The following is a 12,314-nucleotide window of genomic DNA, read 5'->3' as shown; positions in this document are numbered from 1 at the left end:
CCCTGTCTCAAAAACAAACAACAAATAGAGGAATAGAAGGCACACATTGTGGAGCTCTGGCCTTCGCATGTTCATGAACAGGCAAGTACGCCCATACATACATATATACGAACATACAGATTTGAGGCTATGCTGAGGGACAAATCAGGGTGGCAGAAGTGACGGTCCAGGGGATTTGTTGGCTGCTGGGTCCAGGTTCAAGGCTCTGAGCCCTGTGGTCTCACCTGCAGAGAGAACAGAGGAAGCATCCATTGATTCACTGGGAACATCCATTGTCCCATGCCTGTGCCTATTCTCAGGGCCTTGGAACAAAAGGACTATTTAGCTGACATGGGAAGTAGGGTAGAGGCCTCACACAGCTCCATCTCAGAGCTATTCCACCTGCTTCTCCATATCAGGCCCAGCTCTGAGTCTCTGTGGCTCCTCTGTGGCCACCCTCTTCCATCCCTCGTCTTCTTCCAGCCCTTGCCATCCTCTCTCCCCCTTTGCTTGCTCAGGACCCCAGGGTTTCCTTTGAGAACCAGCCAGGGAAGCCCAATTCACCTGTCTTGCTTTTGCTCTATACCGGCTCCCAACCTGGCTGGTAAAATAGAGAGAGGGGCTGTTTGGGAATAGCAAGGGCAGCCTGTTGGCCTGGACACACTGTTTAGGGCCCAGAGGTAGCAGATCATGAGGTGAGTGAAGTCTGGATGCTGGGGCGGAAGGTGTTCATCTAGAAGGCCCGTGGAAAGGAGATCTGTGCCCACAGAGGGAGGAGAGGAAGAGCCGCTGGCCATGCTGGATGCATTCTATCTGTCAGCTTGGGGTTTGACTGACAGAGGGAGCCAGTCTCGGAGGTCTGACTGACAGGTCAGCCTGGGGAATGGAAGGTTGGGAGGTAGAAGAGAATTGCTATGCAAAGAAGGCTGGTTCACCTGGGGGCCTGTGGCTGAGAATGAGGGTATCCTAGCTAGAGCCACCCTGACAGGGACACGGTGTAGGTGGGCTGCAGTGGTAATTGCAGGGTCTGTGACCAAGGTCCTCAGCACTGACAGCAGGAAGCCAGTGCTCCAGTGTGGACCTCAAAGGTATTCAGAGAGGCCAGGCTCCATAGTACCCAGAAGTGGTCTTGGCCTACAGTTGTTCCAAACATACCTACCCTGGCCACGGTAACAGAGTAGGGAACTCAGAACTGACGAGGCACTTGCTAGTCCCTGGATCCCTGTGTTTCTTACACTGCCTGTATTCCCACCTCCAGAGAGAAGCAGAGAGAAACACCTCCAAAGCTAGAGGTACGGCCAAAGGGTAGAAGATTCAGAGATTACTGCTTTCCTCTCCCTTCCCTGGGACACTGCCCTGTCTTTATCTGGAGAGCTTGGTTCTACAGCCATCTCAATTGTGCTCTGTGTAAAGTGGCCTGGCTCTCCCATCTTGTATGGGGGAAACTGAGGCCAGTGTGTCCTAGGTTCCTCCAGGTGCTGAGCAAGGCAGAGATGATCAGAGTGCTGATCCCCAGCTTCCCGCAAATAAGAAATAAAATACAGCTGGTCCTTGGATGAGCAAGCTTGCTGGGGTGGCTTGTCACTATTGTCCCCTTTCTGGGCCCTCTCCTCTTGTATGCTGACTTCTTTCACAACTCCTCCAGGCTCTCTCACTCCCAGGGTTTGCTCATTTCCGATGATCAGCCTTATGGAAGGCAGCCATAGCCCCCGGCTGTTAACCTGAGTGAGATTCCTGACACTCGCCTACCTCATGCCCGCTTGACTGAGATGAGTCTTGTGGGGATGACTATGTTATTACTACATTTTACAGGGTTGTGGGCTGTGGCTTGGAGCTGTGCATACTTACTTAAGGCCACAGTAAGTACTGGAGGAATTCAACCTCCACACTACATCCAACTCCACTCAGTTGTCATTTTCCTCAATTAGAGTCCTCCCTGCCCCGAGTTTATATGTTATAACCAGGGGTCTATAGGCATTAGATGAAGGTGAGGTCACCTTGAGGTGGCTCTGTCCCTCTAGCATCATCTCCCTGCTCTGCACAGATCTCAGGGAGGCTACAGAGTTATGTTGAAAGCCAGAAGTCATGGCCAAACAACTAATTTTATCTTACATGTTCAATTTTGGGGTGTGTGTGTGTGTGTTTGTGTGTGTGTGTGTGTGTGTGTGTGTGTGTGTGTGTGTGTGTTTAGAGAACAACTTGCAGCAGCTGGTTCTTTCCTTCTACCACGTGGGTCCCAGCAATCAAACTTAAGTCACCAGGCTTGGTAACAGGCATTTTACCCACTGAGCCATCTCACCAGCTCCAAGCAACTCATTTTAGAAGCACTTTTCTTGGTAGTGACAGTTTTGTTCCTGCACCCACTCTTGGAGAGTGTGATGTCTTAATTACCTTTGCTCCTGAAGGAACACAGCCGTGTCTCCCTCCACTCAGGGTCAGGCCCCTGAGGTGTAGACTGATGGACTGAAGTCTCAATGCCTCTTCAGACAGCCTCTGTATATACAGTTCCAACATCTTCCCTGTGTGATGAGCTTTTCCTTTTGCCTTTCTCTGGCACCCCCACATTCCCATAGAGATTCTGGATGAGGAACACAAGGAGTCACCAAGGGCCTGGCATATGCAGATCCCAATCAGCCTGGATAACTGGGCAACTCTGTCATCAATTATAAAAACGAGGCTTGAAAGATATGTGGCCCCTGGCCTGCTGCCCATGACTCATGTGACCCACCACCAACCTGGCTCAATCTCTGCTTCATTTGCTTCCCCTGAAAAGAGAAGTAGGGACTTCTCTGACCTCTGAACTTTAACCTGTCACCCACATTCCAGGGGCCTCTAGACCTATTGGCCAAGCTGCTCGTGCCCAGGGCTGACCCCTCAAGTTTAGAGACTCAGGGAAAACTGGATTTGAATTTTCATTCTGTCCTGGTGCTCCGGCAGGCCACAGGCCTCTTTGAGCAAAGGGAAGGTAGTGAGCACGAGCCTGATGCCCTTGGTGCTCCTCCCACAGCTCCTGTATGACAGCCCCAAGGCCCGGCAGGAGGTGGACCACCACTGGCAGGCCTCAGGCGGCCCCCACATCGTGCGCGTCCTGGATGTGTATGAGAACATGCATCACGGCAAGCGCTGCCTCCTCATCGTCATGGAATGGTAGGCAGGTCCCCCTTTGAGCCCCTCTGGTGTCCTTGTGCCCCGGGATCACTGCTATCTAAGGGCTTCTTCAGAGAGCAGCTCTGAGTGTCATTCCAGTTCTTGAGGAGTTGTAGAGTAGACAGTCACAGGCCTTGGATTTGTAGGGCTGGCCACCAGGGCCTTTCCACAAGGGCAGGAGAAAATATTTCCACAGCTCTCTGTTGCCTTCCTGGACAGGACTTTCACTCTGCAAGGAGCTGTCAGAAAAGGCTGCCAAGCCCTGAATGTGTGGGCAGGAAGCTTTGGGAAGGAGCAGGATACACATAGCTCCTTGGCTTTCTCCTTTCTTGTGCTATTGGATACTGGGTGATGAGGCCCGGGAACAGGATTCATTGGCCTCCTCCATCCTGGGCTTGTGCCATTAGCACTGAGGCACAATCTTAGCCTTCCTCAGACTCTATGGCCCCTGTCTGGGTTCTTTTTTGTTTGCTTTTCAAGTCTCTCCTCCCTCTATAAGTTAGCTAGCTGTTCAGATTTGGGGTTCAGACCCTGGCTCTGCCACCCACTAGCTGTGGGACTGTGGGCACCTGCTAATCTTTCTGGATCTCTGTAGCTCAAATGTTAAACGTGGAGGAAGATTGTAATGCGTTGTTTACCCTGAGCTTGACTCTGTTCCAAGCTCTCCCCTGTATATCACACAGTCAATCTTCATGACTCCTGGAGGTTGGTGTTATTATTCCCCTTTAACAAAAGAGGTAGCTGAGGGAAAGAACCAGGCCAGGGTTCCATAGCAATGAGCATGAAGGGTGGAACTTGGGGCATAGCCCACACTGAGCACACAGAGAGCCATGGGCCATGAAGATGACAGCTGATGTCTCATTATGCACCTGGGGAAATACCCTTAGATAGGGTTGGGGGTGTCCAAGGTCTCATAGCCAGGCAGAGCCAGCACTGCAGGGAGCATGGGAGTTTCCTGGCAAGGATCTGGGCTTTCCACCTTTTCTTAGTTCCCAAAGTTCAGATCAACCCACCCAAGCTGACAGCCCACCATTTGCCAGGTTCTCCATGGTCCATGGGCCCCTGATCCAGGGCAGACCGAGTTGGTGACACCCAGTTCTCCCCCTTTCTGCCTTCTCTCTCTGCAGCATGGAAGGTGGTGAGCTGTTCAGCAGGATCCAGGAACGTGGTGACCAGGCTTTCACTGAGAGAGGTTTGTGTGGCCCTGGGACCAGTGAGGAGTTAGTGTTAGTGCGGGAAGGCTACACTAGAGTTGCTATGAGATACTGGGCAAGGCCTGCCCCTCGCTGAACCTCAAGATTCACATAAGAACTAAAGAGAATGTCCCACCCCCCTCTAGGGGTTTGTTCTTTGAATCTGTAACACTATAGATGGACTATCTATGGCTTGAGGTGGAGAACTCCGAGGCTTTTGGTGCTGACCCATGGCAGAACTATTATGAGGCAGTGTAGGCCTGAGGAAAGAGGCCTGGGTGGGCTCAGAACATTCTTGGAGTAAATTGGACTTGTTTGGGTGGATAGCTAGAACGAAAGACCTACCTAGGTTACAGGACTGCCATCTAGTGCTGGCCTGCCAGACCATGCTCAAGAGATTGTGGGCTGGGTGCCCCTCAGGTCACATGACTTTTTAAACAGGCCTTGTGTTCTCCTTCCTCTCTGTGCCTGTAGAGGCTGCAGAGATCATGAGGGACATTGGCACGGCCATCCAGTTCTTGCACAGCCAGAACATCGCCCACCGAGACGTCAAGGTGAGCTGCCAGAACTCAGCCTGGGAGACAGTGAAGGAGTCACTCACCCTGATGCTTCCAGCGCTTACTGAATTGAGGCTAAGTGCCTTGCCTCAGCTTCCCCACTCAGACTGCTCTCCTCTCCTCCCATGGCACAGCTCACTCAGTCTGCTCTTGCCAGATGGACCTCCTTGTTTTCGTCAAACACTGGGTAATCCCAATAGTAACGAGAATAACTGCCTACTTCCAGCCAGTGGGCCCCGACAAGCATGTCTTTTAATCCCCATCTGCGGCATGGGGCCATTACCCATTTCACAGACAAGCAAACTGAGGTTCTTTGAGAAATTAACCATCTTACCTTAAGCTGTGAAGTTGCTGTGTGGGGATTCATTGGTTCATTTGTTCACTTGCTCAGCAAGAAGTTTTATGACCATCAATGTGCCAGACCTTTGAGAGGGGCTGCCTTTTCGTGTCCGGGTCTTCTGTCAAGTCACAAAAAGAGTTTAAACAAATTAGGCTGCTAAACAACAGCATAGAAGCCATTTGCTGGCTATCGGAGGAAGGAATCCTGCTTGCCGTCCCAGTGAATGGGCTTGAAACATAGGAAGCACAGTGCTTCATATTTTCTTTTCTGGGAAAACCAAGGTCTCCCAGGAAATCTTACATATACATAGCTATATGCGTTTGTGTGTGAACCACTGTTAACACAGAATCTGTTCCTCCTCACCTTTGCTTGGTTTATTTCCTCCTAAGCCTGGACCTATGAGGCAAAAGGCTAGCTGATGTGCCTCTCCGATTGAGGACTGCCAGCCTATACAGTTACCCTTTGATTCAGGATACACACACAGCCAAAGCAGATCCACCTTCTAAATCTTTGCTTTATTTTAGCCCTCAAGTTCCCCTTTTCCTAAGGGAAGAAAAGCCTGCAGAGCAGGATATGCTAAACCGCTTCTCTGTTTGTTCCAATCCAAGGTCAGATCTTCTCAAACAGAACCTAAGAAATAGCTCCCACTGGATCCAAACTGGAGCACTGTTCTTCCCTCCTGAGTTTTGCTTGGGAATCATCCCTCCTGCTCCTTGGCATAGGGCCAAGATCCTACCTGTTCACTAACAGCCAGCTTCAGGGCTGCCTCCTCCATGGAGCCCTGCTGGCTGTTCCCATCTGCCAGGCCCATCTGTGCTTTGCAGCTAGGGAGATTTCTTCTGTGTAGCTCCTGAGGTCTGCGTTGGGGTGGTGGTGGTGGGGGCACCTGCTCCCCTGAGCTACCTCAAATGGGCCTAGCCTGCTGACTTTGTGGGCTTCCTTCTGGGTTGTGTGTGGGACATGTGCTTGGCAATCATGGCTCATGAGCTGTCTGCTTTCTAGTCTACTCCAGCGACTTTTCTGGCATTTCATGGTATTCACACCAACTCAGGAGCAGAAGTTTCTGCCTAGAGGGGTCTATGGCACCTGGTCATTCATGGTCTTGGCTGAACACCTGCCTCACCTTTCTCTCTGTGAATGAAGGCATCACCTCCAATCCACGTTGTTGGTGACCAAGGTCCAGATCTTCTTATAAAACAGTACTGGCTCATCATGTATTGGGATGGAGGCAGGGATTCAAGGTTACTTTGGGGCTCTGTCCCCTCCTGGTACCTTTGTCTATATCAATGCTTTCTTTCTCTTCTGGATGCAGCCTGAAAACCTACTCTACACATCCAAGGAGAAAGATGCTGTGCTTAAGCTCACCGATTTTGGCTTTGCCAAGGAAACCACCCAAAATGCCCTGCAGACACCCTGTTACACTCCCTATTATGTGGGTGAGTACTAATCAGGTGACTTGTATCCCCCTTGCTGTATACTGCGGTAGAATGGGTGGGGGCAGCCAATGGGTTGTGGGAACCAAAGAGTTAAAGCCTGATGAGGAGGGAGGAGGGAGCACTCTTGTCTGCATGGAGGCGGGTGACGTGGGGGGCCGGAGGCTGCAAAAATATTCTTCCAAACTTCAGCTTCTGCTTTTGAAAATAGATCCAGGAAAATTCTGGCTGTGGCCTGTGAGCTGAATGACATCACAGCAGCTCTAAATATATACGTGATAAAAGGCTGCCATCAGCTCGGGATGGAGCCCAACCGCGGTTGTTTTTCTCTGGTTTTCATCTTCATATTCAGAAAGTGGGCAGGCCTTTTCTCCTGCATTAGTGGGATACAGGGTACTAGTCACCTGCCTTGTGAGAAAGGGTCCCTTGAGCCCAGAATTAGGTGGGGCTTGGGGGTGTCCACACATGATTTCTGGGAAAATTCCAGGCAGCCTCTAAGATTGCCAAAGGTCCCTGTAACAATTGCCCCTTCCTGTGAGTAGGGCAATAACTGAAGCTTTTTCCCTTTAGAGAAGGCAGCTAAGGAGTAGGAAATGCCAGAAATGGCTCCCTGTTTACCGGGTTGTATTCTGCAGTTCTTTAATGTTAAGTCTGGCCTGCTGACCTCATTGCACTGATTGAAAGACCGAGGCCGATGGGTGGGTAGCCAAGATGATAGTAGAACACAGAAGTCTGATCTAGGCTGTGCATTCAAGGAGATGAGAGATACAACAGTGCAGCTGGCAGACTGAGACCCTCTTGTCAGTAGCAGGGCCTCACCAAACTTGGGGCTGGCCTTCTTCCCTCCTCTCTCTTATCAAGTTGAGACTGGCAGGGGGGCCCTAAGTTGCTAGGGGGCTGTCTGAAGGCAGTTTATTTTTTTCTGGGAGCTGTCTCTCCTCCCCCTACTTCACACACATGCTGCCTTCCCAGAAGGTGCCAGACGCCAGTCTGCTCTGCCCTACCTCCCAGCCTGGGTACCTGTTCCTCACCTTACCCAGGCTTAAGACTCCTTCCTAGTTCCCAGGACCCTTGGGGCTGAGAGATCTCCCATGCTCTCTGTTCTTGCAGCTCCTGAGGTCCTAGGTCCAGAGAAGTATGACAAGTCATGTGATATGTGGTCCCTGGGTGTCATCATGTACATCCTGTGAGTACCGCTCCTCCCCGACCCACCCCACCCCACCCTGCCTCAACCCTCCGCCTCTACTTTCCCACGGCCCTTTCAGCTTCTCACCCCTGTGTCCTTAGGGACATGCCATCTCTTGACCAGATTGTCTTTTGTTTCTTGTGTCCTGAGACACTTTCCTTGAGACTGCCTGAGGGCTTTCTCTTGTCAAGGCTGATGGCATTCTTGAGATATGTTCTAGAGTCCAAAGGAGCTGGTGTTATTGCTGTGTTGTCTGGCTGCCTATGTCCCTAGTGAAAGGAGAGGGTAGGTGTGCCTGACCCTTGTGTGCCCAACCCTTATACCAAATGACCTCTTCTCTTTCCCAGTTTGTGTGGCTTCCCACCCTTCTACTCCAACACTGGCCAGGCCATCTCTCCAGGCATGAAGAGAAGGATTCGCTTGGGCCAATATGGCTTCCCCAAGCCTGAGTGGTCAGAGGTCTCTGAGGATGGTGAGTGAGCTTCTCTGCCCAATCTGGTCTCTTCAGCCTTTGTTTTGGGAGATATTCCTTTGGCTGTCAAACTGTGTTTACATCCTAGCTATGTGAACCTAGGCAAGCCATGTGAACTTTTCAAGTCTCAGTTTCTGTATCTGTCAAGTGGGCTCAAAATTTGTCTTCCCAGCCAGCTGTGGTGGTGCACACCTTTAATCCAGCATTTGGGAAACAAAAGGCAGGCAGGTCTCTATAAATTCGCATAGGGTTCCAGAACAGCCAGGGCTATATATAGAGGCCCCGTTTCAAGAAAAAAAAAATGCCTTCCCAGGACCCCCCTCTTCCTTATATTCCTTGTTCATATTTTCCTTCCTAGGTAGCACAAACAATCCTGCCTTGTGTTATCTATTGTTGCTTAACAAATTGTCCTAAGCACTCGGTGACCTCAAACAAGACACAATTGTTAGCTTCCCCTTTCTGACCATGAAGAATGTAGCCCTTATAGCCCTGTCTGACAGAGCTTGTGGTTCATGTGGAGGGTTGAGGGCCTGCAATTCACTGCTCCCCTCTTTTCTGGGTCCCCTAGCCAAGCAGCTAATCCGCCTGCTCCTGAAGACAGACCCCACAGAGAGGCTGACCATCATGCAGTTCATGAACCATCCCTGGATCAATGTGAGCATGGTCTTGGCCTGGAGTAGGGCTGGCAGGCTGGACAGTGGTAGCCCCGGAGGTCTGGGTTCAGGGATAGACTGGAATCTTGCACATCCCACCTGTAGCCTGGCTTTGCTCCGAGCCTCCGTTTCCCCACTTGAGAATGGGAGAAGGGTATGTGTTGGGGGTAACCTATGCTGTACCACACAGTTCCAGGCTCTAATCCACGGGCTTGGGGTTCCTTCTAGCAATCAATGGTGGTCCCACAGACCCCACTCCATACAGCCCGAGTGCTACAGGAAGACAAAGATCACTGGGATGAAGTCAAGGTGGGTAGATTCTTTCTCAGTCTCTATAAATTCCTAGATGGCATTGCCTTAGTATCTGGTGTTTGGCTCTTCCCCTGTGCCTAGAGGATGTCAGTGTCTGTCCCAGTGATCCAACCAGGGCATGCCACCGAGCACTGGGCTGCTACATTTTCCCATTTAGGATGGTGCTCATGGGGCACTGTTAGTGAGGGTTAGGCCAGGGACTCCATGAAAGGATTTGGGGCCCAAGCATTGGCCAGAAACTTTCTTATGACATGCCATTTGCAATAGGAACCAGCCTTGTTTTAGACATAGTACGGGTCAGTTTTGTTCCTATGAGGTAGCATCGTAGAGCACTGGGGTACTCAGGGTACAGTCTCAAAACTTCAGACCCTTGGGAACCTAGGGAAATGCCATTGTCCGCAGGTCTTGTGGTTCTGTGCAAATGCCACTGGTTCAGTTCTCTGTCCAAGTAGCCTTGGTGTGGACTCTGGGGGTCATCTGTTTCCTTTGCCTTTGTGAATAAGCTCAGTGTCTACCATAATAAAAAAAAAATGTAGGGAGGATTATGTGTCCGAGGCCAAGCACACAGTGGGCACTGGAGCAGTGCACGCTGTTACTCCTGTCAGTGATGTTATTGAGGGGCTTTTCAGGGGTTATTGCAATGGCTTTTAATGTTAGGCTATTCTGACCTCTTCTTTCCCCTATGCTGATGGCACGCAGGAGGAGATGACCAGTGCCCTGGCCACCATGCGGGTGGACTATGACCAGGTGAAGATCAAAGACCTGAAGACCTCTAACAACCGGCTCCTCAACAAGCGGAGGAAAAAGCAAGCAGGCAGCTCCTCAGCCTCACAAGGGTGCAACAACCAGTAGCTCTGGGGCAGCCAGAGGGACAGACTGCAATGTTCGGAGGCTCTGGCCAGGAGGGGCCGGAGTCATTTTTATAACAAAAGGATAGTTTTCTTGTCTGAATGTGTCTTGTTGAACTTGAGGCTGAAGAACTTGGCCCAAGAGTTCAGGCCCTAGAAAGCTGCTGGGCCCCGGAATGGGGAGCCCTCTGTTACAACAGAAGCAACTTTGGCCAGTGTGGCTTGAGTGAGGCCACGGCTCTGCTCTGCTTTAGGACTTGGCCTTACTTCTAGACCACTGGGAGTTGTGGAGGACCTACCCTTTTCCTACAGAGACATATCCTGCTGTGTGGGCAGATGGGTCTGGCCTTGAGAAAGGTATCTGGCCATTGGTTGCTATGGTGACCAGAGGCCATGTTGCTGTCTATGAATACTGAACAAAGGAAAAAGGAGGGACAATCAAGGGCCTACCTTCTTGGGGAGATCTGTCTCTCTCACACTGGCTGTCCCTCCCCAGCATCGCTTCTATTTGGTCTGCCAGAGGCTGTATAGTCCAGCCTGCTTACTTCCCTGGGCGGTGCAGCCCTGACTTACACAGCCAGCACAGCCCACATACCAGTCCTCAAGAGCCCTTGAGGCCAAGCGCCCTGTCACAACCCCCTATCCAAAAGGTAACTTCTCATCTCAGTTGCAGGTGTGGGTATGTGTGCTGGGGTGGGTATCCTTAACCTTTTTCCATTTTGAAAACATCACTGTGACAAAAGCCCCCACCTCTTCCTGCCTAGCAGATCTCAGGTAGAAAAGTCCCTCTCTGCTAATAGCAAGGGCTACCCTGGGGATACTTTTGTGAAAGGGAGTGCTTGGCACCATTTCCCAGGACCTCTTTTTCTACTCTAGATCAGACCTGAGGTGGTGATGGGCTGCCGAGCCATGCGTATGAGGTCTAGTCCTGGCTTTAGCATGAGTTGGAGCAGAGAGGGTCCTTCTTCGCTGACCCCAGATTTAGCCAGCTCTGCCCTGCCATGTACGGGGTAGCCTCCAGGTGCTGAGTGTTTGATAGATGACCTGACAAGTGCCTGGCACCCAGCCTTGTTCCTAGATCCTGGCCTTTCTCACTGGCTGGGAAACCTTAGATCATATCAGCTAGGACAATACTGCTGGATTTATATCCAGATATTAATAAACATCTTTTTAACATTTTTCAATGATTCCTGGGTTTCCTTTTGTATACCTAGGTGGACACAACTGGTGAAAGGGCAGCTCCACACCCCTCCTAGTGACTTTATCCTGGCTGGAGAGGGCGCCTCTAGCCTGGTAAACATGCCAAGCTGATCAGCACCTCTGCCTCATTCACTGTGGAAAGGTCAGGACAACTGAGGGATGGCAGCTGCCTCATACCTCCAGCTCTGTGCCGCCCCTGTGCACTGTATGTGTGACACCCACCCCCGGCCCTGTGTGTGCCAGCGTCTGCCCACAGTGGCCACCCCCAGCTGCGTGCCAGCCTGCTGAAGGGCGGGCAGAGTGCCTGCTACAGCGCGGAGCTATTTTCAGAAGCTGCCAGGTTTCATTTGGCAGTGAGAATATCGGGCAGGGGAGGGGTGGTATGCTGGAAGACTGTCTTTTCACTACTCTAGCAAGAGAGCACCCTCACCCCTTGGGAGCCCTTGAGGGCAGCCTCAAGGGGCCTTCACTGTGGCATTTCAACCCCCCCAGCTTCAATCTTGAAACCTCCCAGTTTCTCGAGAGCTCATCTGGCTCAGGCAGGGCTCACTCCTCCTCAGCTGCCCCCTCCCCTCAGGGCATGCGGGAGGGTGCAGAGATGTTAGAAGGCAAGCACTCCAGAGATGCCCTACTGTTTCCTAGCCTGGTGACCTTGGCCAAGTCCCTTAGCTTCCCTGACTTCTAGTTCCTCAATTGAGGAGTGCAGATGAGGGTGCCCTTCTCATCGAGTCAGCTAGGGGGTTGGGTAGATGCCATTTGTGAAATACTGTTAAGAAGGTGCCTGGTCCATGGTGCAAGCCTAGCCCCCATTAGTTGCCTTGGTATCCAAATCCATTTAGAAGGAGAGAACTTAGAGTGGTCTAAGGAGGAGGGAGCTCAGACCAAGCCCATTTCTACCTTTGGGACTCTGCATCCAGAAAATCAGATCTTCCATACTCATGGGGTTTCACTTCCAAGGACTTGCTCTTCAGGACAGCAACACGTGGGCTTTGGG

The 12,314-nt window shown here is 51.4% G+C and overlaps 1 protein-coding gene across 1 annotated transcript in view; it reads left to right on the top strand.

The window, feature by feature from the left end:
* The window catches only part of Mapkapk3 (MAPK activated protein kinase 3), a 31,147-nt gene extending 19,843 nt beyond the window's left edge, over positions 1-11,304 (top strand). The window contains exons 3-11 of the mRNA XM_027414444.2: positions 2,987-3,126; positions 4,254-4,318; positions 4,794-4,873; positions 6,529-6,652; positions 7,760-7,835; positions 8,183-8,307; positions 8,876-8,961; positions 9,189-9,269; positions 9,972-11,304. Of these exons, the coding sequence (XP_027270245.1) occupies positions 2,987-3,126; positions 4,254-4,318; positions 4,794-4,873; positions 6,529-6,652; positions 7,760-7,835; positions 8,183-8,307; positions 8,876-8,961; positions 9,189-9,269; positions 9,972-10,124 (930 nt within the window). The 3' untranslated portion in view covers positions 10,125-11,304. The remainder of the gene's footprint in view (positions 1-2,986; positions 3,127-4,253; positions 4,319-4,793; positions 4,874-6,528; positions 6,653-7,759; positions 7,836-8,182; positions 8,308-8,875; positions 8,962-9,188; positions 9,270-9,971) is intronic.
* Positions 11,305-12,314: the final 1,010 nt, after the last annotated feature.

This window comes from Cricetulus griseus, chromosome 4 (assembly GCF_003668045.3).
Source record: "Cricetulus griseus strain 17A/GY chromosome 4, alternate assembly CriGri-PICRH-1.0, whole genome shotgun sequence".
In the NCBI taxonomy this organism is placed as follows: domain Eukaryota; kingdom Metazoa; phylum Chordata; class Mammalia; order Rodentia; family Cricetidae; genus Cricetulus; species Cricetulus griseus.
This window is presented reverse-complemented; position numbering and strand designations above follow the sequence as displayed.